Genomic DNA, 22,239 nt, shown 5'->3' with positions numbered 1-22,239 from the left:
GGGATTTTTTCCCCTCTCATTTCATCAACCTTATATACTCTCATGTGACACATAAACAGGCTTTCTACATTGCTTTATTGTGCACTTTTGTGGTTCTGGATTCATTCACACTCTTTATATTTACACACAGAGATAAATACGCTTTGTTGTTTTCAAACGACTATACAAGCAGTTTTCAAGACACTTCTGTTCCATTTTGCTTTTGTCACAAACGTAACACTATATCACGAATTCATGTGAAAATGTACAATAATGTGCATGTCGCTAAAACAGTAGGCTGCCACTAGAATTTAAAAAAAAAAAACACTCAGCCAGGTCCTTGCGAGGTTAGAGATGCAAAGTCCAAAATAAATTGACACTTCAGAAGAACGACAAAATCAAACCAAGGGTTGTGATTGCAATAGGTTGCATTAGGCGGAGGCTTCACAAGCATGTGTGCGTTAGTGTGTATAATCTGCAGTGGTCAAAAGACTGGCTCCATGGTCCATGTGGAGTCTTTTTTGTTTGTTGGTTTTGGACGGGACATTGTTTTGGAAGGTGGGCCGCACTCAGATGTTGAAGCTCTCTCCGCACCCACACATGCCTTTGATGTTGGGGTTGTTAAAAACAAATTCGCTGGACACCTTTGACTCCACGAAGTCCATCTCGGTCCCCAGCAGAGTGAGCTGGGCTTTCTTGGCGATGAACACCCTCACGCCTGACACGGTGAACAAAGAGGAAAAACAGCACAGCACCAAAAAAAAGACATTACTTTTCAGATAGGATAAAGAATATATGCCCGGCTGTGCATATTGTCATGTTAGCTCTATAAAAAAGTGTTGCTCCACCGTTTGTGTTTTTAAAACAGCGACTGTTGATGCTAACCGTTACCATATCAAAAGCATTGAGCATTGTTTGCTAGCATTGAACTAATTACGCTTTTATAAGGAAAAGCTATGTTGTTTTAAATACACAATGTGTAATTTTTCTAAAAATGAAAGTCACAAATATGATGACTATTTAAAAGAAGAAAAGAAAATTGATCCAGAACTCATCAACTCATTCACTGCCATTGACAGCTATATACTATTTCTATTAGTTAAACATTTTTTTCCTACTTTTGTTAACAAGAGTATGAAAACCTAGAATTTTTTTTGTACATTTAGAACAGGTATAAAATGTGTGATTAATCGTGAGTTAACTAGTGAAGTCATGCGATTAATTACAAATTTTAATCGCCTGATGCCCCTCATTTTTAATATTATTTTCTATTTTTAAAAAAATATTTAATTTTTTTTTTTTAATTTTTAATAATCTTTTTTTTTTCTTTTAAAGAAAAGATTATTAAAAAATGATGGGCGTCCGGAGATTACAATTTTTAATCGTAATTAATCGCATGACTTCACTAGTTTAACTCACTATTAATCACAAATTTTATATCTGTTCTAATACAATAAAAAAAAAATCTAGGTTTTCATACTCTTGTGAACTAAAGTAGGAAAAAATGTGAAACTAATACAAATAGTTTAAATGAATTTTTGACGTCCATAGCCGTCAATGGCAGTGAATGAGTTAAAAACAAGACAGCTCACCATCCTGCTGCACCTCCTCGTCACAATTTTCCTTCTGCTTGGTGTAGTCCAATGTGTACGTCAGCCCGTTGCAGCCACGCGTTCTCACGCCAACTTTCACAGCAATCTGGCAAGAAACACTAAGGTTTAATCACAAATGCAGGGTTTCCCTGGTAGCGGTCGTTTTTCTTGCTTATCGGATCATGCAAATCTCACGGGAAAAAAAATTCCACAATTGCACATTACTCACATATTCCGGCTTGTCCTGCAACAAACATCGAATCTTGTTCACAGCAGATGGTGTCTAGAAAAACAATCATAATTTAGAACTCATAATAAAATAAAAAAATAAATAAAAATGCATTTCCATTCCAAAAGCCATAAGGCATCATTATCAACTATATCATTAAGCCATGACAGCTTGGATGTCTTTACGTTTATTGTATCCTTATTAATAATTAATTGCTAAAAATTTTTTTTTAAACAATTAACGGACAACTAATCGATTATCAAATTAATCGATAATGGCAGCATTCCCTGATTTCTAACCGATTATGCCCTACGCTAAAGAAAGAGAATTTTAACTTTTTACTGTTGATTGAAAAATCTGTGATCAGAAAATTTTACTTAATTTGACACCAACTTCTTGGTGATGGTGCTATATTGAAAAACATGTTGTTTTTTAAAATATTTTAAAACAAGAAAAATGAAATGGCCGGCTATTATTAGATACATAAATTACTTTTGTGTTTGCTTATAGATCGATCTGTTGACGCACATAACATCTATAAAAAATCTCCAAATTGCATCAGGAAGTGCAATAAACTACGCCTTCTGACCCAACAAAAAAAACGTCGTGCCATTACTTCCACGTCTATGACGTCAACAAAATAAATACATCCGAAGTGCATTGCTTATAAACAACTTAGTACATACTGTAACGACAGAGGCGCTTTGACAGGAGAACAGGTGACTAGTTAGCTTAGCACGCAACTAAACTGCGACTGACGTTACAAAACAAATAGCAAGTGCAGGTAACAGCAAAGCTGCCGAGTTTCATGTGGCGAGTTCAGCCCGACAAATAGTTCAATACAGTTCCAATAGTAACTGAAGTCATTAATAAACAAGAATGATTTACAATCTTGTCGTATTTCGGCATGTTTTGCATTACGTCACATGCGTCTGCTAGTTTAGCTTAGCTACAAAACAATGATGCACAAAACAGTTTCTTATAGTTAAGAACTCCTCCGCATATAGTTAATAGCAAAGGTTTATGGACTTACCAAGGTGAGCGCAGCTCTAGTAGGAAGGATCTTTCTTTTACTGACCGCTCGGACGGTCGCTCGTACCATGGAGGCAGACATGTTGATCAAGTGAACATCACAACAATGAACTGCGCATGCGCGCAAAATATGACTCGCTTGTCCTATGACCATGGCCGCGATGACGCAAGTGATGATTTAATTTAAAAGCCACACATATAGCTTTCCGCATTGTTTCAACTCATGTTGTGTGTGTGTTTTTTAAAATTACCGCTTACTACAGTGGTTAGGATCACGCTTTAAACGGGTCAAGTCTTTGTTGTGGAAAAAAAAAAGACTAGCGTCACTGTAGCGTCATAAAAGCCATTTCAACCAATGACGTTGCTTGGTGAAGTCACGTTACATAAATGTGCCCAATTGCGTTTCAACGTGACGTTTTAATTGACCTTGTCAAAAAAGTGTAATTAACCAAAAAATATAAAAAATAATAATCTAGGTTGTTTATCGAGTTTAGTTAGTATCTTACAAAGTCTAGGTAGAAAAAAATAACGAGCCTACCTTTTTTTTCCCACGCAATGAACCCAGCCACTACTACACTCGTCACGCCAATAAATCTGAATGCAACTAAATAATCAGATATGCAATAAAATAATTGTCTGGCTTTGTGTACGGCATTTTGGATATTTGGAAGTTCGTCCCCAGCCGGAAAAGTTACTAGTTAGGGTGCCCTTTCAGGGTCAGGGATGAGAACTTGCCCCAACTGAAGTAGTTCAAGTATCACCCGGTCTCGTTTACGACCTAAATCCAGACGTAGTCCAGATTTTAAACAGTACAACGTACTATTTTTAGAATGTCATTGATCACACGCGCATTAGCGTCGTAAAACAGGTTTAAAGTAGGTTGCCATGTTTGTTGTCTTTCAGGTTTTTTGTGTGTCTTAAAAATAATGTTATAAGCCGATAAAGCCAAATAACCAATTACAATTACTTTTATTTGAAACGTTTCATGTGTTAAATGTGTGCGTATTGCTACGTACTTTTGCTACGCCAATTCCAGATCAGCCATTGACCAAAATAGGTGGCTTCTTTCATTAAACCTGGCAACCCATCACGGCTCGCTAGTCGCTAGCTAAGCTACTTTAGCATCTGAGTCACATTTGTCGTCGATGAAAAGCCGAGCGTCGAGAAAGAGCTCGCAACTAGTATATCTGTAAGTACAATTACAAAATAGTATTGGTGTTATAAATTGACACAACATAACATCAATGACTTAGCGACGCGTGTACGATATTATTTAAACGTCGTGGTTCTTAAAAATGGCGAATAATGGATTTATTTTGACCGTAGAGGCCTTGTAGTTACGTCAAGTACCTCATAGGCGGTGTTAATGGCTAACCTAAGCGGGTTTTTTTACCATCAATATCGTAAACTATACTTTACTTTGTTTGTCGGTCGTTTAGGTGAAGATACATGAAGTGTGATACAGTTCGTTAATAACGTCGTAAGCCACGAACGTACTACTGAGGAAAATGGCTACAATGCTAATTATGAATTAGCTACACACACAAATATATTTGTCTGACACTTTAAAAGTAACAGCAACGCATTCGGCAACCGAGAACGAGCAAATCCACAGTTAGTGATTTAGTAAAGGCTGTGGTTATTTTGCCGTGATCGGCAACTCCCCTGCTTGCAATTTTTTTGTTGTTGCTTGCACCCATGTAATCTTGGCCTGTCGTTAACATTAGAAAAATATGGGTTGCAGAAAGAGTGTTTAGTTGAAATGGAAGCTAGTTTTAACAAATAATGCTCACTAAACATGAATTCTAACCTTACCAACGTAAATGCAAACATTCTGTCAACCATACAGACAGCCATTATAACACCCATAATTCGCTTGTAACACAAAGTAAAAAAAAAAAAAAAAAGAGGGTCAAATTACTGTTTGTATAAAACAATAAAAGAAAACAATATCGTTTGGGGTTTATTTGCATTGGGCGATTTCTTTAAAATGGCTGTGTTGATTTCAATTTCTGCACAACAACTTGTCTGTGAGACAATGAGTTACACTGTTTTGCCACCGATTAGATTTTTTATTTTATTGAATTGAATTTCAGGCAAGTGGCGAGTCTGTAGACAATAAAAGCACAAACTCGCCGGTTCATCACAGCAAAAGGCACAACATGGACTCCTCCAGATCGCCCAGAAGCTCCAAACACCACCATTCACGCTCAAGGTCTCGATCCAGGGACAGAAAACGTAAGTAACAGAAACATTGACTTTGTGTTTTACCCCCTAAATACTACTATTCAAGCTAGTTATTAAGACCTGACCGATTCTCATATTTGGTAGAATTAAATTCTGATTACTCATTAACCCATTTTCATGCAATTTTTAACCTAACAATTTGAGGAATTAAAAAAAAAAATACTAACTACCTGGGACTGAATGACTTGACTCTGAAAAAACATTTAAAAACGTTTTTGGCACTGAATGAGTTGTAATTGACTTATTAAAAAAAAAAATGACTCAAATAACTTTAAACTTTGTACTTATTTTGGTCCCTCAACACATACAATGATATAGATTAAAATTAGAGGCATTAGTTTGACTTAAAAACAATGAAAAAATCAGCAAGAATTAGACCCTTTTGGGGTTTTGTTTGAATGAATGTCATATTGGTCACATATGTTGGCTGATTAAATGGGCAGGCTGATCAATGCGGGGCCCTACTATGTATAGTTGTAGAAAAGAGAGCTGCTCAGGGTGAAAATCAAGCACTTGTATGGACAATCTAACAGAGCAATTACTTAAACATTGGCCTTGGTTTTGCCATTGAGACGTCATTTTAACTAGTCAGGTATAGCCAACTAACAAATCACAGAACTGTCTGCAAGTGAAAAACAAGCAATTGTGAAGCTTCGCGCCACTGCCCTCTACTAATTTGCTCTGATCTTGTCATTTTCCAGGGAACAAAAAGCACAGACGAAGTCGCAGCAGGAGCAAAGAGGTAACTAATCACCTGCTTCATTCCTTTCAATTAAAAGCACATTTTGATGTGTATTTTTTTGAAACACGTTAGTGGTTATAAACTAGGCGGTCATGGTGAGTATTTGATCAGTGGTCCCCAACCATGGATCACAAATATATTGCAATGTTACTGCCGTATTGTCACTGGCGTCATATACAGTGCATTCAGAAAGTATTTGCAACATTTCATTTGTGCCACATTTTTTAAGGCTTTATCCCATGTACCAACTGTTTTTGTAATTAAACTATTTGCTATTTGATTAACTCATTCACTCCTAGCCATTCTCACTGAAGCAACCCCCTTCGCTCCTGGCTGTTTTATTGGATTTTGACAGATTTTGCAAGACCCACAGAATACTGTGTTCTGTTGCTATAAAAACATGGAACTTACCAAAAGAAAGATTAGAGTCCCGTCTTTAATCAGGAAGAAAAGTATATTTCTATCTGTTTCCGTTTTGTAGCAATTCACATTAGAATATAGCTAAGTTTCACCGTTATTCACAAATCTGTTAAAAACAGTGGGGAAAAGAGCTTTTTTGCAACATGGCCTTGGTCGATCTCTTACACTCTGCTGCCACCTGCTGGCCGTTTTTGCAATAAGTACCATAGCTTTAAGTGTTCTCTTCAGTTCAGAGGCTGCATCGAAGCCTTCTGTATGCTCTAGCATAAAAAAACATATGAATACGTTTTTGGGACCATTGGAATATTTGAAATAGAACGTTTTTATACGTTTTTGTGAGCAAAATAGTTAATCATTTCAGCCCTGGAGTATTGAGAAAAGGCTGTGGATGCTTATGTGGATACAGTTTCTTAGTTTTTATTTGTAATGAATAGACAAACCTTTCTAAACAATGTTTTTGATCTGTTATTAAAATATGCTATGAGTAGAATTTTTGAGAGAAAAAAAACCCTGATTGTTCCATTTTGGAATAAGGCTGTAACAAAATAAAATGTGGGAAAACCAAAGCAAGTTAATAGTACTTTCTGGATGCTCTGCATATATAGATGGTGGGTATAAACATTTCAAAACAAAGGTTGGGGACCCCTGAGTGAGATGGACAAAATTAATTCAGAAAGGAATAGATGAGCGTAGGTTTGACATTTCATCCTTGGATATGTGTTATATGCAACCATATTCTGTGGTGATTAGATATTTATTTTTTACTTTTGTAAAATTGTGTGCATAGACCACATGATAACATTTCTACAATAAATCACACTCAGCGTGCTAAAGCATGAAGAGACTGAACAGAGGAGCCTGCTGACATAGCAAAATAATATGTCTACTACGGGGACAGGTAACTATTTGCTATTCAAACACATTCATGTCTTTCACACTTTTCATATGTATTTTTTAATTGTAATGTATTTTTTTCTGACAAGTTTTTGTATAAAGTGCTGTCTTGTATCCATTCAAATGGACACTGTAGTACAATGTCATGCTACAATAGTCCATGATTGTGAGGGTGATAGTTTGATTAGGACAATGCTGACTGAAGGTTCCAAATATCTTCCCAGATTGTACTCAAATGCTTTTGTCACATTTTCTGAATGTACAAGCAATTGATGTCCTTGCAAGCCATGGTACTAACTCTCTGTTGCGCTATTTTCCTGAAAGAGACCCACTTCTTCTTGAAACAGGCACGAAAGAGAGAGCCGGAGAAGCCGACCAAATCGCACAAGCAAGCAGACGAGCACCACGAGAGGCTCTCGGCCGAGGACGGCGACGAGCGGTCGCGGCGCAAAGACAGGAGGTCGCCCAGGGGTCGCAGTTCGTCCCGGTCGCACTCGCGAGAGAGGTAAACTCGGCCGTGTGATTTATTGGTTTTGAAATGCAGCTGTGCCTTAAATCGGCGGCCACGCTTGTAACTCGCAAATGGTCTGTTCTTCCCATCAGGCGGCATCGCAGCAGGAGCCGTGAGAAGCGACGCTCCTCACGGTCGCACAGCCGCGACAGGAAGAGGAGGGGTCGTTCGCAATCGCGCTCCAGATCCAAACACCGGTACCATAGCAGGAGCCGCAGCAAGAGCAGAAGCAGGTGCGCCCCCAGCGTGTGACTATTAATTACATTCATCTCATGATCCAACGCATAATTGTGTTCACACCAGGGACCGAAAGAAAAAGAGCGAAAAGGTGCGCAAGAGGAGTCGAAGCGGGTCTCCTAATCCGCCGGTTTTCCGGGCCCGGAACACGGCCATGGACGCACAAGAGGCCCTAGCCAGAAGGTAAGCGCCAAAAAGGAGGCACAGAATAATCTCAAGGACCAATGCCTGAAATTGAACTGGAAGTCGGCCATTTTGATTTGAAGTGTCCATTTTGGGCGAATTGCAGGGTTTGTATTTTGACAATCGTATACTGCAGTTAAAATATGATTTGGTTTTTGACATTTTCATTTGGCTTCATTTTGTTTTGGTTTTCATACACCCTGAAGTTGAAGGTTAAAGTAGCACTGATTGTCATACCCATCCATATGTGCGGTGAATTTTTTGTCTCCACATTTGACCCATCCACTGATGGGAGCGGTGAGCAGCAGCAGGGGCTTGCGCTCGGGGATCATTCGGTGATCTAACCCCCCCAATTCCAACCCGTAATGCTGAGTGCCAAGCAGGGAGGCAAATGGGTCCCATTTTTTATAGTGTTTGGTATGACCTAGCCAGGGATTGAACCCACAACCTCCCAGTCTCAGGGCGGACACTCTACCACTATTCCACTGAGCTCTGTTTATGTGATTGAGCACCCACACAAAGCACATGCAACTTGGAGTGTTTACTTTGTAGAATAAAAGGCAGTTAATTGATTTAATCTTTTGTTGGGGGGGGTCACATTGATTGTTATTTAATAATGGCAAGACGGGGACCGTTCAGCTATGTTATCAGAAGCAGTTTGACTTTTTTAAGGGCCAAATGAAGATCCAAGTGTGTGTCTCTTTAATTTTTTTTTAAAGACAAACAACATGGAAATCAAGAAAGAACATGTACCGAACTCTGCCTTTCATACGTTGTCATGAGTCGTCAGTTTGACCACCTTAGTGAGGACAAGCACTATAGAAAATAAATGGCTGGATGTTTAGTGTGGTTCCAAAATGTCATTTGAGTGATGCTATTTGCTTGCATGTTTTTTGCAGGTTAGACCGAGCCAAGAAGCTCCAGGAGCAGAAGGAGAAGGAGTTGTTAGAAAAACGTCAGGAAGACGTTATTGGAGGTGAGGTTTTTAAATGGCTGTCATTTTACAACGGTGCCTTGACTTAGTTGTACCCCAATTTTTTGATTTACGAGCTTCAGATACTGGAGTGAAATGGGAAATGGAGCCATTGAAAACAAACGCAAACAATCAAAACCTGCTTGTCCTTACATTGATTATCTATTTTTCTTGAAAATGTGACACATTTATGAAAAAATAGGTTGAGCTTGTTGACGGAACAAATAAAACTCTTAAGTGAAGGTACCACTGCATTTCCTTGTGCTTGAGACGTGCATTTGTTCCTAGCAACCTCCCCAGTGGCGGCCGCCCCCGCCCCCGCACCGTCCGCCGTCTCGGCCGTGGCCGCCTCGTCCAACCACGCCCTCAACGTGGCTGCCCTGCTGGCGTCGGGCACGCAGGTGACGCCCCAGATCGCCATGGCGGCGCAGATGGCGGCGCTGCAGGCAAGGACTCTGGCCGAGACGGGCGTGGCCGTGCCCAGCTACTACAACCCGTCCGCGGTCAACCCCTCCAAGTTCGCCGAGCAGGAGAAGAAACGCAAGAAGCTATGGCAGGGCAAGAAGGATGGGGTAAGACTCGCTGTGTGGTCATTTAAAAAAAAGAAAAACCTGATTGTGAAAAAATAAAGACCCAGTTGAGTTGATTCATCTTGGAAATGTTATTACTAGTTGGGGAAAGAAAGACTTATTGTCAAAGTGAGCAAAGTATTTTCATTTTCCAGGACAAGTCCCAGACTGCCGAGTTGTGGGAAAGTCTCAACTTTGGCAACAAGGACCAAAATGTCAAATTTCGCAAATTAATGGGCATTAAGGTAAATATTTTCCCCCAGCCAGCACGTTTCCTCACCGTCGACGTGTTACGAGTCCCGCCATTGATCCCACCAGGATGACGACGAGGGGGAAGCGTCCAAGCCGCTCAACAACGAAGGCCTGAAGACCCTCCAGAAACAGGAAGAGATGTTCCGCAACCTGGACGTCCAGTACGAGATGGCCCGATCGCAGACGCACACCCAGCGCGGCATGGGCCTCGGCTTCTCCTCCGCATTTTCTCGCGGAATGGATTCCATGTAGTGGGACTTTGTCGTTTATTCCTCGATGGTGTAAATAAGAAGTCCTATCAATGCATACATCACTCAAAATGGACATTGCTGCTTTGGAATACAGCTGTGGTAGTATTTTGTTTGTTTTTACATATGGAAAAATGAAGCTACTCTCAAAAAAAAAAAGTTTGGAATATTGGGCTTAAAATACACTTGGTGTCAGTTCGTCATCAACGGGTCGCCAAAATTTGAATTAAAAGCACTATTTTTGTTAGTTGTTGCTTAAACAGAAAATATGACATGGACATCCTTGGAAAATGGCAACATTTCTGCCAAAAAAAAAAAAAGTACTGAAACATTGAATGCATTGCAAAAGTCTAGAGGTCAAAATAATTACCGGTAAGTTCATATAGAAAGGTTGATCATTTTGAAGTTTCACCCGGAAGCCCAATGTCCCCAACTTACCGAGAGTAGTGTGTGTTTGGAAACTGCGCGGGGAAAGTGTTAATGTGAATTGTTTTTTAGTCTGTTAAAAAAAAAATGACCCATGAAAATCTCAGAAATGTTTGGAAGGAATGAAAAATAATCCTGAAAACATTTGACATTTGTGTAGCATATTTTTTATTTAGTTTGGCCCCTGATAGCAAAGAAAAGGTGTCTGTTTACTCCTTGGCTGCCACAAATAAATAAGCATGGGAATAAACCCTAAATTCTAACGTACCTCAAATAAATTACTGTCAGAAGGCTTTTGATTCTTTAATTTGTAAGTACAGTACAGTGGTTCCTTGAAGTTCTAACAAGTACGCAGCTGTTTCAAATCATGGGGGGGGGGTCTCTGAAGACGTGTTCTCGCGTTCATTCTTTAGACGACTGTACTTGCGTTCTTAACATTGACAAATGATGCAGCAGAAGAAAATGCTCTGGTATGGTCATCGGTGAGCAAGATGTTAACAACAAGAGTTCTACAGCTGCTTTCTGCCTGAAGATGGTGCCCTTTGGAATCGTTCCTAACCAACCAAAAATACACGGGAAATGTTCCATCCCTTGTCAATCCTAGAAGAATCTACTTGCAGATGAGAGTGGAATAGAGCACATGTGCCACGCCGGTGATGAGGTTGTGGTTGGCGAACTCCAGGATTAGGAGCAGGATGGGGTACTCGCTTCGCCTCTTGGCCCAGTCCTCCTCCCGGCTCAACCCCATCCAGTTCAGCAGCAGCGTCCTCATGGCGTCCGGGAACAGCTGCGCGGCCAACTCCTCAGCCGGCGGCAGCTCCTCGATTTTCTGGATGTGGCGCTCCTTGAAGGCCTCCACCTGCCGACTGATGTCGGCGTGGGCGGCGGCGAACCGACGGCCCAGCCAGCCTGCCAGTTCCGTCTCTGCTGCGTCCCGCCCCTCCGCCGTCCCGTCTAGGCAGCGCTCCGCGTGGTCTAGGAGGAGCAGGACCGGCTCCAGGTGCTGTTCGGTGAAGTTTTTGGCCGCCAGTTTGTCATTTAGGCTCTGGATCTTATTCCTGAAGTCGGTTAAGCTTTTAGAGCTGTGCTGTGTGGAATAAGAGTGATCTGATGGCATGTCTCTAATAATAGTGTTCTCCGGCTGCTCGGGCGATTGGTCGTTGGGGATTTCACTCCTGGCGTCCAGTCGGTCAAGCCTGTAACTCGTCTTCAGCGGGATGTCGCTTATCTGAGATTTCCACAAATCCTGCAATAGGGGGTATATAAGGTCAAAGTGTTAGTTTGTCATTTTGTGGAAAAATACTTGTTCATTCAAGACGTCATATGAATTCCAATATTTGACAGAAGAAAATTCTGATAACCTATTAACTGGCCAATTAGTTACATTTTCAAGGTGAAGAGAGAGAAAAAAACTGTTCAGGGAGATTGCCATGAGCCGCTTGTTTCGTGTAAGTTTGTCTCATGTGATGCAACCCTACCTGGAAGTTGTCCATTACCGCCAGCTGCTCCTGCTTGCCGTACATATCAAAGGCGATGCGGAAAAGCCCCTGTATGTTATAGAACCACAGGCCGCTGTTGGACGCCGCCACCTTCAACCCGCGGAACCTGAATTCTGACAAGATCAAAAGCCACATAAGAAGCCTGATGTGACGTCACAAATCCTACTCCAATAGATTATTTTTATTTTGTTGCGTTTACCTGAAGGAAAGTAGATTTTGGTAGCGAGGCCTTTCCTGGAAAACTTGGCATGATGCCTTGGATGGTTTTCGGCACGGACGTCTGTGTTGGCCAAGAGGTCGGCACCGAGAAAGAGAGGAACTGACCCCTGAAACAAAAAACAGTTTTCAAACAAAATCTGTAAAAAAAAAAAAATTAAAAAAATTGTAGAACGTAAAATAATGAAGATAGATTATCTGGGTTTTATCTAAGAGCTTTTAACTAATGAGCTTGCTTATTTTGCCGCATGAAAACAATGTAAGCCTAATTCTTTCACTAAATAATAATTTCATAATGGATTTTTTTTTCCCACACTCTTTAGGTAGCTGTTAATATCGCAATAATATCGCTATCACGATGTCCAACAACTATTATCGCATATTGCTTGTTTTTCCAATATCGTACCGTACATCCCTATCGGTAAATTAGGGTGACCAAATGTGTCCTCTTTTGGGTGAACAAATAACTTTCTTACGTCCTGTTCCGACGTCCGAGGGTTTTATAAATTCATGAAAATGTCCGGTTGGCATTGCGTGAAGTACAGTGTAAACTGCGACTGGTACCACAATTTTCAAGGCCGGGGCAAGTGTCCCCTTTTTGGGGGAAATGGGAATATGATCACCCTTTTTAAATCAAGCTAAACCGGTTAAAACAATGGAGAAAGAAAAGATTTACCTAAATCGAACAAGTCTACACATTCATTACCTATTCATATTATTCTGTCCACGACTGAACGTTTAACATGACTGCACCAAACTTCTCAACGTACCTTTTGGTGACAGTCTGTAAGTGTGAAAGAGGACTGGTTTACCAAGTAAATGTAACGAAGTTTCCTCGAACCCGCGTCCCAATGCGGTAATGACAAGTAGCTAAGGTTCGACATTGTGTTCTTAAAATACTTGCAGATACGTTTTACAAAAATACAGAGAAAATTCAGTTCTACGGCTTGATAAGGCTCACTAAAACAAAACACGACAACTAGCGTCACAGAAATATGGTAGCCGATAGGGGACAAAAATAACTTCTAAACCCCGGAGTTTGGTCTTGTAGGCTCCATCGGCCAACTATAAATATGAGTATATTGAGAACCAGAAAATAAAAAGGCGAGGACATTTCCATATTGTAACATAAAAGCAATTTACTTATACATTTTCATTATGTCTTTACTTTATACAGCAAAACAAAGAGCACGCCTGAGGGTGACGTCACTCTTGAAAAGACAAAATTTTATTTTTGTTCGCAGTCTTTTAACCACAGACCTGAAGTGGATGGGATACGCCCCTTAGTGGGGGCAAAGTGTTAGATACTTCCATGCTTGTGTGTACAGCACGAAAAACGAAAGTAAGAAGTATGCCTGCGAATTGTGATTCCTATGGTTGCACAAAACGCCGTCGAGGAAATTGGGAATAACCTTTTATATGTAAGAATATTTTCTCCTCTTTTTTTTCATTTATTCAGTGTCAAGAGCTTCAATAGCTTCTTGGCTACTAGTAAAAATGTTGTTCTCTGCTTACTGCAACAATAACTGCCCTACGGGGAGTCGGGGACACTTTTGATTTGTGATTTTAGCTTGAGCTAGCATCTTGACAGCCAAATACTAGTTGATCAATAGTAGCTTTAGTAGCATAATGGTTGAAGTGAAGGGTGATTCATTTTTATTACTATTTTTATTACATACATGTGTAACAGAAAAATAACAAAATATTATTTGATTATCTTTACAATTAAATCTTTCATTTTAAAACATACATTAAATAATGATTTTAATAATTATATATATATATATGACTTCACATTTATATGAAGTCATATAGTCATATATGCTCCGGTGACTGATATTTGGATTTGACATGAAGATTTTGAGTCTTTGGACCTTAAGAGTAAAATGTAACTAAGATTGTAAATTGCATTGGTAAAAAGCATTTTTCAGCTTTTTTGTATTTTTATTAAAGGTTGTGTCATAATAGCGCATTGTTTGACGTTGACCATAAAATCAACCTCATAAAAATCGGTTGAGAAACGAGATAATTATAAACGTTAAACGTACATGCACTGCCTACATAACACGTTGCCCCCACCAAGGTGGCCGCCATATACGCAAGTCACAAGCGCGCTATAGTACAAACTTGTGGTGAAACCACACTAGCCAATAAGAGCAGCTGTTTAGGTCACATGGTATAACCATATGACATACCCGACCAATCCCAATCAACACAAGGTATTTTGCCAACCCTCTTACTCTCATTGACCAGGGATTTCAGTTGGGCAAAAATGGCTGAAATCGAGTTTGGAGACGCTGAGCTTTTTGAGCAACTGGATGACTTCGTTCCGGCCCCCACACACATTCGTTTCCCGGACCAAAGCGACGCCGACGCGTTGGAGGACGATGAAGAAATGCGGAGGCTCCGGAGCCGCCTGGACGAGTGCGACGACTGCATTGAGAAGCTAACAGAGGAGAATATCCTTGCGGTGTTCGTTCGCTTAGCATTTCCGAATGCTAACTGTAGCTAGCTAACTATCGACTAAAAACTAACCTTAACTTTACCTTCACATAAAGCTTTGAGGAGAAAGTTGACTATCCTGACGCGGCCCAGGTGACAAGATGACGCGATGGTGGTGGGGATTTCATTTCAAAGTGTTGTGGCTAATGTTGTTTCTGTGTGTTAAACGCCTTTAGCGGAATCACGATAGAAGATGTCAACATCGACGGCCCCATCGCTCAAATTATTTATTCCAACAATACCATAACCAAGTAAGTTTTAAACTAGGTTTCAAGCTTGGGTTAAGATTTCAGACCAGGGTTAAGGTTTCAAGCCAGGAGTAAGGTTAGGGTTATTTTTATGCAGAGGTGGACTCACCATTAGGTAGGGCTGAGCAATAAATCGAATTAATTCGATACATCGGCATTTTAAAAGTCAAGTCCAAATGTTTTTCTGAGTTATAATTTTGCTCAAGTGGCAGATGCTGGATGGGTGGTTTACAGGACATGTTAACAATAGCTACCAACTACTTAATGGTGGCATTTAAGCGCAAACTATGAATGTTAAGTTTATGTTTAAACTTATTTAGAATCAATATACTTTATTGTTGTCTGAACAATTTGCACAGGAATTATTTTTGAAATCTTTAGATAAAGGTTTGTTGGGTTTATTTGATTAAAATCGAAAATATATATATATTTTTTTTATTTCAATGACCAAAAGATTCAGAAAAAGTCCTTTGTTCCCCAAAAGCCGGTCCTGACTGAGACTTTCCTTCCTAGGCAATATCGTCAAGAAATCGAGGACTGCGTGTGTGGCGTCATACTGAGATGCCAAAAAGAGACAAATCGCAATAGACGCTCGGCATCATCATACCTGAAGCCTCAGGTGTGTATGTGTGTGCACGCACATGTGTGTAAATGCATGGTTGTATAAATGTTGTGTGTGTCTGTAGATGTTGCATGTATAGTCCCAAAAATAAATATATATTTTATTTTTGTATCTTTTGTGAAGCCGTCCTCATTTGCCATGGATGAAGACCCGCAAAAGTTGACCTCCACTAGCGTGAGAACTACCACCGAAGCTTTCAAAGTGAGTACATAGCTCACTAAACGACTAATCAGTTATCAATAGTAGTTGTCAATGAACTTGATAATCGATTAGTTGTCTCCTAATCATTGCACCTCTACTCCTATTAAACCCAGTGTGTATGTTTTGTTTGTGTGTGACACAGGTGGTGGGCAGCGTGTTGTACTTCACCAGCTTCAGCTTGGACAAACTGGGACAGCCGCTTTTCAACGACAACCCTCAGCACACCAACGGGTGGGAAGTGCCAACGTATCTTAAAGACGCGGCTGATCCCGGACCAGTTTGGAGCCTTGAAACGCTCCCTTTTGTCGTTGCCTGTGTATTCTTGATCAATTGTCGTTTCCTTAAGTGGCGCATAGGTACCAGCAGATCTTCAACCAGGTTATCGGCACGGATGGTCAAGACATAGAAGTGAAGGACAAAAGGTGGGCTGGAAAAAACGGTTAAGGATCAATTGAAAATCTGGCATCGAGCTCACTCGTTCACTTGATTAAAATTGTCAGTATTTGATTTGACCATTTCTGTGCATTTCAGGTCCAAATCTATGTGTTTTAACTGTGGTTCAAGTGCTCATCAAATGAGAGACTGTCCCAAGGTGAGTCAACACACACAAACCGGTTGTTTTTGGCTGATGCAGGTTCCGGTAGTTTGGCCTAATTAAATTCTGATTACCTTTTATATATATATATATATATATATATATATATATATATAAACTTATTTTTAATTGGCTGGATCTAAATGGAGTTATTTTTAGAGTGGGTTGAACGTCATTATATATTTATCTTATATTGTAATGTGAAAGAAAAAACAATTAGTCAGTCGACATGGATAGTTTCAAATAGGGCTGTGCAATTAATCTAAATTCAATTATTACAATTATCACACAACACAATCACAAAATCAGCATAATCGTAAAAAAAAAATAGTAATACTAACTTTGAGTTGTTTAAATTTATACATATACACCTTTTAACATTTTTAAAATAACTAATTTAATAATTAATACATTTTTGTTTCGTCCAAAAGGAACTTGCATAATTATAGTGTTTCAAAGAATTATATTTTTCTTAACATTTTTACGTTTAAACATTTCTTGTTTTGTAAAAAAAATAAAATAATAATAATATAATGACCGTCCTAATCGTGATTTCAATTATTACCAAAATAATCATGATTAATATTTTCTTCATAATCGAGCAGCCCTAGTTTCAATATAGGATTTCAAACCTGGTTTGGGTTTCAAATTGTAATTTCAAACCAGGGTTAAGGGTTTTAGCTCACTCACTGTTATTGAATAGATATGAGGTCAGCACAGTTTGTTAGCCCATTGGAAGAAACGACTTAGTTTTGTGCAACCTACCTTTTTCCTACTTATGGAAAATGATGATTATAAAAGAACGGAGAAGGGCATAATCCAACTTTTTGTAGTTTTTTTTTTCCTGGTAAAAGGAGTCTATTCTTTCAATCGGTACATTTTGTGTATATAATCATTGAACCCAATATGCTGCGAATCGTAAAAATATCAAAATGCCCTAAAAATGGCTATTAGTAAATTAGTATCTCATACAGGATATAATAATGCTGAATAAACATGTGTTGTCGTCAGCCGAAAGACATGGCGGCCATCAACGAGAGAAGAAAGGAGTTCAACCAGAACCAGACCGGGCTCAGCAACCAGCGTTACCACGCAGAAGAGGTGGAGGAGCGCTTCTCCAAATACAAGCCGGGAGTCTTGAGGCACGGGTTGCTTGTCACACACGCACGCTTCCGTTTGCGCAAAGCTCCCATTTGTAAAGCGGCATGTGACGTTTTGTGCAGCAAGGAGCTTTTGTCGGCGCTGGGATTGGACGCCAACACCCTGCCGCCTCTCATCTATCGCATGAGGCAGCTGGGATACCCGCCAGGTTGGCTCAAAGAAGCCGAAATGGAGAACTCCGGGTTAACGCTCTACGACGGAAATGGTACGATTTAGGTTTTATGATCGGTGCATTCATCGTTTACCTGGAATATATATACTGTATAATATATAGTTTTTTCCATTATACGCTCTAAAAGCAGGGATTCATCCACAAAACTTTTGAGCCAAGTCATGTGCTTCCTAGCTGTAACTATTGAAAGTAAATTCGCCAATGAATACAAATTTTATAACAAAAGATCAATAAATACAATAAAATGCAAATTTATTTTTTCAACAGCTTAATTTTGTTTAGAAAAATGCCACATCACACATAATGCTGTTTCAAATAAAATGGCAACATACTGTAGGGCTGTGCCTTTAATTGATTGTATCTATTAATTCGCATTTACTTGTTTGGATTTTTATGTGTGTTATGTTTGCAAAGGCAGGGACATGTAAACATTTTGAATGTCTAGGCTGTCAGGATAAACTTTTTTTATCCCACTAAATCTGTATTCAAAAATATTTCAGTTTTTTTTCTGTGGAAGTTCGAAGTTAATGCTGGGGGGGGAATAGTTTCAAAGCTTCTTTGGTAACAACGGGAATAAAATAGATAACTTGTTTTGAATAATGCCGTTATCATTTGCTTTTTATATAACAGGGATGTGATTTTTCCGCTAATTCGCAGAATTCCGCTTTTTTTATCTCCAAAAATAAAAATTTAAAATTTCCGTTTTTTTTTTTTTTTGTAGTTCATTGTGTATGCACATGACTCCGACAGATAACATCTTCTGCTATAACAAAGACATTTGTGGTATGTTCTAATATGAGTTACTTTTTTATTTGGTCATGATACAATTATTTGTTCATGAAATTTGAACTCTTCAACATTATTTATGTGTTAACTTAGTAATCACATTAGTTAGATATGATGATATTCTCAGTGATAGTTTTTAAAAGCAAAGGCAGTCCAATGTTTTTGAATGTGACTGATTTTGAGTTGACTAAAACTGCCATTTTATATGGGATAGTTTAATCCATCCATCCATCCATCCATTTTCTTTACCGCTTGTCCTCACAAGGGTCGCGGAGGTTGCTGGAGCCTATCCCAGCTGGCTTCGGGCAGTAGGCGGGGTACACCCTGAACTGGTTGCCATTCAATTGCAGGGCACACAGAGACGAACAATCATACTCACAATCACACCTATGGACAATTTGGAGTGTCCAATCAACCTGCCATGCATGTTTTTGGAATGTGGGAGGAAACCGGAGTACCCGGAGAAAACCCACGCAAGCACGGGGAGAACATGCAAACTCCACCCAGGAAGGCCGAAGCCCGGACTCGATCTCACGTCCTCAGCACTGGGAGGCAGACGTGCTAACCAGTCAGCCACCGTGCCGCTATGGGATAGTTTAATATACATTATAATTTCACTTTGGTCAAATCACATCCCTGATATAAGAGAAGTGGGGGGGGAAATGGATTCAAATCAGATTTGTGTGAAAGACAAACTCATGCAGTGTTGTGTTATTTCTTGTCCAGTGTCAAACAACAGCAGTATGACCAGCACACAAAAAGTCTCTTACGATGTTTCCAAACTGGTGGATTTCCCAGGATTCAATGTGCCCGCACCACACAAAGTCAAAGATGTAAGTTAACCTACTTTTTTTTTTTACTACAATTTCTTGAAAATGTGGGTGAAAACATTCCTATGAATTATTAAGTAAAGGTGTGATTGTATAATGTTGTCACTGGATTGCAGTTTGCCTTAAATAAAATTCTGCTGGAAAAAAGGCTAGAATGAACCATTATGGTGTTTCATGGTCTTTTGCCTTAGAAAAAGAATTCCGTCCAGAAAAAAAAAAAAAAGTAATTATGATGTTTTGTTAAAGGTGGAAAAAAATATATATATTTGTTTTTGTCTTTTAGGAATTTATGCACTACAGTTCAGTTCCCATGCAAAGCAACCACTTGAAGCACAACTACGCCGCTTACCTGTCCAGACACTTTTCTTCGGTAACTCCAACTATTTGATCAGAGATGTGTCTTGTCCAAATATGCAACTCACAGCTTCATACAATAATGCTTTTGGTTCTTCTGTAATCGCCTCCCTTCAGTTTTTTATTAGCATATTATTGTGTAAATGTCATCTGCCAACAGCCAGACAGACTGAGCAGCAAGCGGCCCCACGAGTCGGACTCGTCCCAACATCTCAGGAAGAGGCCAAGGTCCAGCCATGATAGCAACTCCGACATGGATATCGAATCAGGTCAACCTAGATCTTAATTCGAGTTTATTTGTCAGGCTAATTATCTGACCTCAAGGCGCAGTCATCTTTGGCTGCTATAGTGCAGAAAAATATGTTTTTTCTTTATTTTTTCCCCCCTGTAGTACAATAAAGTGTCATTGCACCTCCACAACAGTAGGTGGTAGTGGTGCTCTCTAGGGTCAAGAATTGCATTATTGTGACGTAAAGGAAGCTGCTCCGCTCACTTCATCAGTTCCTTGACACCAAGTGGCTATAAGATGGCGCCAAAGTGTAACTTTTGGCAGATTTATTGGCAGGAGCTTGTCACGGTTTTTGTGGAAACTTTCATTTATTCATGAATCGGTTGACTTATTTTGCCTTATCCCTTGCTCATTTCCATTTTTACCACTTTTTTTTTTTTTTTGTAATGGCACTCATGAGTGTCATGTTATTTGCCGATTTAAGCTATTTGTGGTTGGTCCAAATGTATTTTTCCCCCTGCAACTAGTCTGGTCCATTCCACTGTAATAACAGTTTGACATTCTTGCCCATTAGATCCCGGGACTCCTTACCACACACCCCGCCAGAGCGACTTCCACTTCGAACAGCCGCTGGCGCCGGGCTCTCCGTGCCTCAGCTCACCGCCGCCTCTACCACACGGCACACCGCCGGCCACCCCCACGCGGCCGCCCCTGCCCAAGAGCACGCCGCCCCCCACATCGACCAACAGCTCCCCGGCGACACGCCAGCCTCACTGGGTGGTGGTGGACGAGACGGAGGCGGCGAGGGAGGACGAGCTCACCCTGGAGGAGCTTGAGGAGCAGCAGAGGCTGATCTGGGCGGCGCTCCAGAACGCAGACGCCGCCACCAGTAGTGACCCGGAGACGCCCGCGGCTGGGACCCCCGCGGTGGGGTCGTCCAGGCAGTCCACGCCGGCGCGAGGCGACTCGGAAATGGAAAGCGTCGAAGAAGTGGGGGGCTGTCAGGAGGGGAATCAAATGTTGCCTGGAGATGTTTGTCCTCAGAATGGCGGCACACCAAACCCGGCCGGACCACAAGAGGGTGGCACCCTCAGCCCTGCTGTGACCAAATTCACAAAGGATAACTCTCCTCCAGCCATATCTGAAGACGACAGCCGTCAAAGTCCTTCTGCGCTTAAATCCCAAGTAGACCATCCCAAAAAATCCCAGGATGAAAGCCCTGAAAGTCCTTCTCCACTTAAATCACAAGAGGATAACCCCCAAAGTCCTGGCCCAAGCAAATCCCAAAAGGACAGTCCCCAAAGTCCTGGTCCAAGCAAATCCCTCGAAGACAGTCCCAAAAGTCCTGGTCCAAGCAAATCCCTCGAAGACAGTCCCCAAAGTCCCGTTCCAAGCAAATCCCAAAAGGACAGTCCCCAAAGTCCCGGTCCAAGCAAATCCCTCGAAGACACTCCCCAGAGTCCCGGTCCAAGCAAATCCCAAAAGGACAGTCCCCAGAGCCCCAGTCCAGTTTCCCAGGATGTAAACGGGACCTCCCCCAAGGCTGTGGCGACCAAGGTGTCGGTCGTTCCCCATCGGAGCCGCTTCGCCGAGGGCATCGTGCCTTTCGAGGACACGCCCGAGTACACAGAAGTGGCCGAAGCCACGGGGACGTATCTCCGCATCAGAGACTTGCTGAAGAGTTCGCCTCGAAGTTTAGCCAAGAAAAAGAACTGATTGGAGGGGAAAGAACGTGTTTGACTCATGTTTTTACTCACGATTTTTATGTACAGTGTCTACAAGGCACAAAGGGATGTCAGGCAAAACTGTTTTTGTTGTTGCATTTTATCAATAGTTGTATTTGTAAAAATGTTAATTTTTTGGGGGGTGGGGGGTCGTTATACATCAGTCTTGAAGTAAACATGCCTGATTTGCCTCAACGTTTCTATTGATTTATTTCTTTATTTATCTTTCCAAATATTCATTCAGACAATCACAGGGCATACATTGACAACTATTCACAATCAATATAGTGGATATAAAGTCTACACACCCCAGTTCAAATGCCTGGTCTTTGCGATAAAAAGAATGACACTGACATAAATCATCTCTAACCTTACTCAGTTGGGGGAAAAAACTGAGACTAAGTAAAAATAAACATGTTTGCTTAAATGTGAACACCCCTAATTGAGTATGTGGCTGTGATCAGAATAAATCAATCACATTCAGACTTATGTTAAAATGTCAGTGCACACCTACCACTATTTAAAGTGCATCTGATTAACATCAAAGTTCAGATGTTCTAATAGGC

General features: G+C 40.6%; 4 protein-coding genes across 6 annotated transcripts; 2 read left to right on the top strand and 2 right to left on the bottom strand.

Annotated features, from left to right (window-relative positions):
• Positions 1-56: 56 nt before the first annotated feature.
• On the bottom strand, positions 57-3,635 carry isca1 (iron-sulfur cluster assembly 1). Its single transcript, XM_077561323.1, has 4 exons — positions 2,834-3,635; positions 1,801-1,854; positions 1,572-1,677; positions 57-697 (listed from the first exon to the last, which is right to left on the bottom strand). The coding sequence occupies exons 1-4, from the start codon at positions 2,984-2,986 to the stop codon at positions 549-551; spliced, it is 462 nt and encodes a 153-aa protein (XP_077417449.1). The 5' UTR covers positions 2,987-3,635; the 3' UTR covers positions 57-548.
• A 264-nt stretch (positions 3,636-3,899) lies between these two features.
• On the top strand, positions 3,900-10,827 carry rsrc2 (arginine/serine-rich coiled-coil 2). Of its 3 annotated transcripts, none has more exons than XM_077561319.1 (10): positions 3,900-4,021; positions 4,929-5,070; positions 5,781-5,821; positions 7,483-7,640; positions 7,739-7,879; positions 7,950-8,066; positions 8,966-9,042; positions 9,328-9,611; positions 9,764-9,853; positions 9,927-10,827. In XM_077561319.1, exons 2-10 carry the CDS (start codon positions 4,995-4,997, stop codon positions 10,110-10,112), a joined length of 1,170 nt encoding a protein of 389 aa, XP_077417445.1. In that variant the 5' UTR covers positions 3,900-4,021; positions 4,929-4,994; the 3' UTR covers positions 10,113-10,827. The 3 variants fall into 3 exon arrangements, with proteins under 3 accessions (XP_077417445.1, XP_077417446.1, XP_077417447.1); XM_077561320.1 differs by lacking the exon at positions 3,900-4,021 and adding an exon at positions 7,066-7,139 and having other exon boundaries at positions 4,963-5,070; positions 7,460-7,640; XM_077561321.1 differs by lacking the exons at positions 3,900-4,021; positions 4,929-5,070; positions 5,781-5,821 and adding an exon at positions 5,903-7,139 and having other exon boundaries at positions 7,460-7,640.
• On the bottom strand, positions 10,692-13,283 carry LOC144048880 (uncharacterized). Its single transcript, XM_077561322.1, has 4 exons — positions 13,020-13,283; positions 12,233-12,359; positions 12,013-12,146; positions 10,692-11,780 (listed from the first exon to the last, which is right to left on the bottom strand). Exons 1-4 carry the CDS (start codon positions 13,131-13,133, stop codon positions 11,145-11,147), a joined length of 1,011 nt encoding a protein of 336 aa, XP_077417448.1. The 5' UTR covers positions 13,134-13,283; the 3' UTR covers positions 10,692-11,144.
• Positions 13,284-13,525: 242 nt separating this feature from the next.
• zcchc8 (zinc finger, CCHC domain containing 8) lies at positions 13,526-21,868 on the top strand. Its single transcript, XM_077562253.1, has 15 exons — positions 13,526-13,670; positions 14,503-14,711; positions 14,805-14,844; positions 14,928-15,002; positions 15,513-15,618; positions 15,745-15,822; positions 15,965-16,068; positions 16,179-16,244; positions 16,354-16,414; positions 17,429-17,559; positions 17,641-17,783; positions 19,263-19,369; positions 19,650-19,736; positions 19,881-19,989; positions 20,524-21,868. Coding segments are annotated over exons 1-15 (2,460 nt in total). The 5' UTR covers positions 13,526-13,668; the 3' UTR covers positions 21,666-21,868.
• Positions 21,869-22,239: the final 371 nt, after the last annotated feature.

The sequence above is a fragment of the Vanacampus margaritifer genome, chromosome 3, assembly GCF_051991255.1.
Source record: "Vanacampus margaritifer isolate UIUO_Vmar chromosome 3, RoL_Vmar_1.0, whole genome shotgun sequence".
In the NCBI taxonomy this organism is placed as follows: Eukaryota; Metazoa; Chordata; class Actinopteri; order Syngnathiformes; family Syngnathidae; genus Vanacampus; species Vanacampus margaritifer.
The sequence above is the reverse complement of the archived record's forward strand: the minus strand, read 5'-3'. Positions and strand labels throughout refer to the sequence as shown.

What these genes read in the sequence shown, in the direction of transcription:
- isca1 (XM_077561323.1), bottom strand. Translation starts at nt 2,986, where the DNA reads ATGGTCATAGGACAAGCGAGTCATATTTTGCGCGCATGCGCAGTTCAT. An exon ending in CTAGAGCTGCGCTCACCTTG is followed by an intron (nt 1,855 to 2,833) that starts GTAAGTCCATAA and finishes TTGTTTTTCTAG; the next exon opens with ACACCATCTGCTGTGAACAA. An exon ending in CGAGGAGGTGCAGCAGGATG is followed by an intron (nt 698 to 1,571) that starts GTGAGCTGTCTT and finishes TCACCGTGTCAG; the next exon opens with GCGTGAGGGTGTTCATCGCC.
- rsrc2 (XM_077561319.1), top strand. Translation starts at nt 4,995, where the DNA reads ATGGACTCCTCCAGATCGCCCAGAAGCTCCAAACACCACCATTCACGC. An exon ending in TCGATCCAGGGACAGAAAAC is followed by an intron (nt 5,071 to 5,780) that starts GTAAGTAACAGA and finishes GTCATTTTCCAG; the next exon opens with GGAACAAAAAGCACAGACGA. An exon ending in GCAAATTAATGGGCATTAAG is followed by an intron (nt 9,854 to 9,926) that starts GTAAATATTTTC and finishes TGATCCCACCAG; the next exon opens with GATGACGACGAGGGGGAAGC.
- LOC144048880 (XM_077561322.1), bottom strand. Translation starts at nt 13,133, where the DNA reads ATGTCGAACCTTAGCTACTTGTCATTACCGCATTGGGACGCGGGTTCG. An exon ending in TTACAGACTGTCACCAAAAG is followed by an intron (nt 12,360 to 13,019) that starts GTACGTTGAGAA and finishes TTTTTGTTTCAG; the next exon opens with GGGTCAGTTCCTCTCTTTCT. An exon ending in CGGTAATGGACAACTTCCAG is followed by an intron (nt 11,781 to 12,012) that starts GTAGGGTTGCAT and finishes CCCCTATTGCAG; the next exon opens with GATTTGTGGAAATCTCAGAT.
- zcchc8 (XM_077562253.1), top strand. An exon ending in AACGCTCTACGACGGAAATG is followed by an intron (nt 17,784 to 19,262) that starts GTACGATTTAGG and finishes TTTCTTGTCCAG; the next exon opens with TGTCAAACAACAGCAGTATG. An exon ending in CACCACACAAAGTCAAAGAT is followed by an intron (nt 19,370 to 19,649) that starts GTAAGTTAACCT and finishes TTTGTCTTTTAG; the next exon opens with GAATTTATGCACTACAGTTC.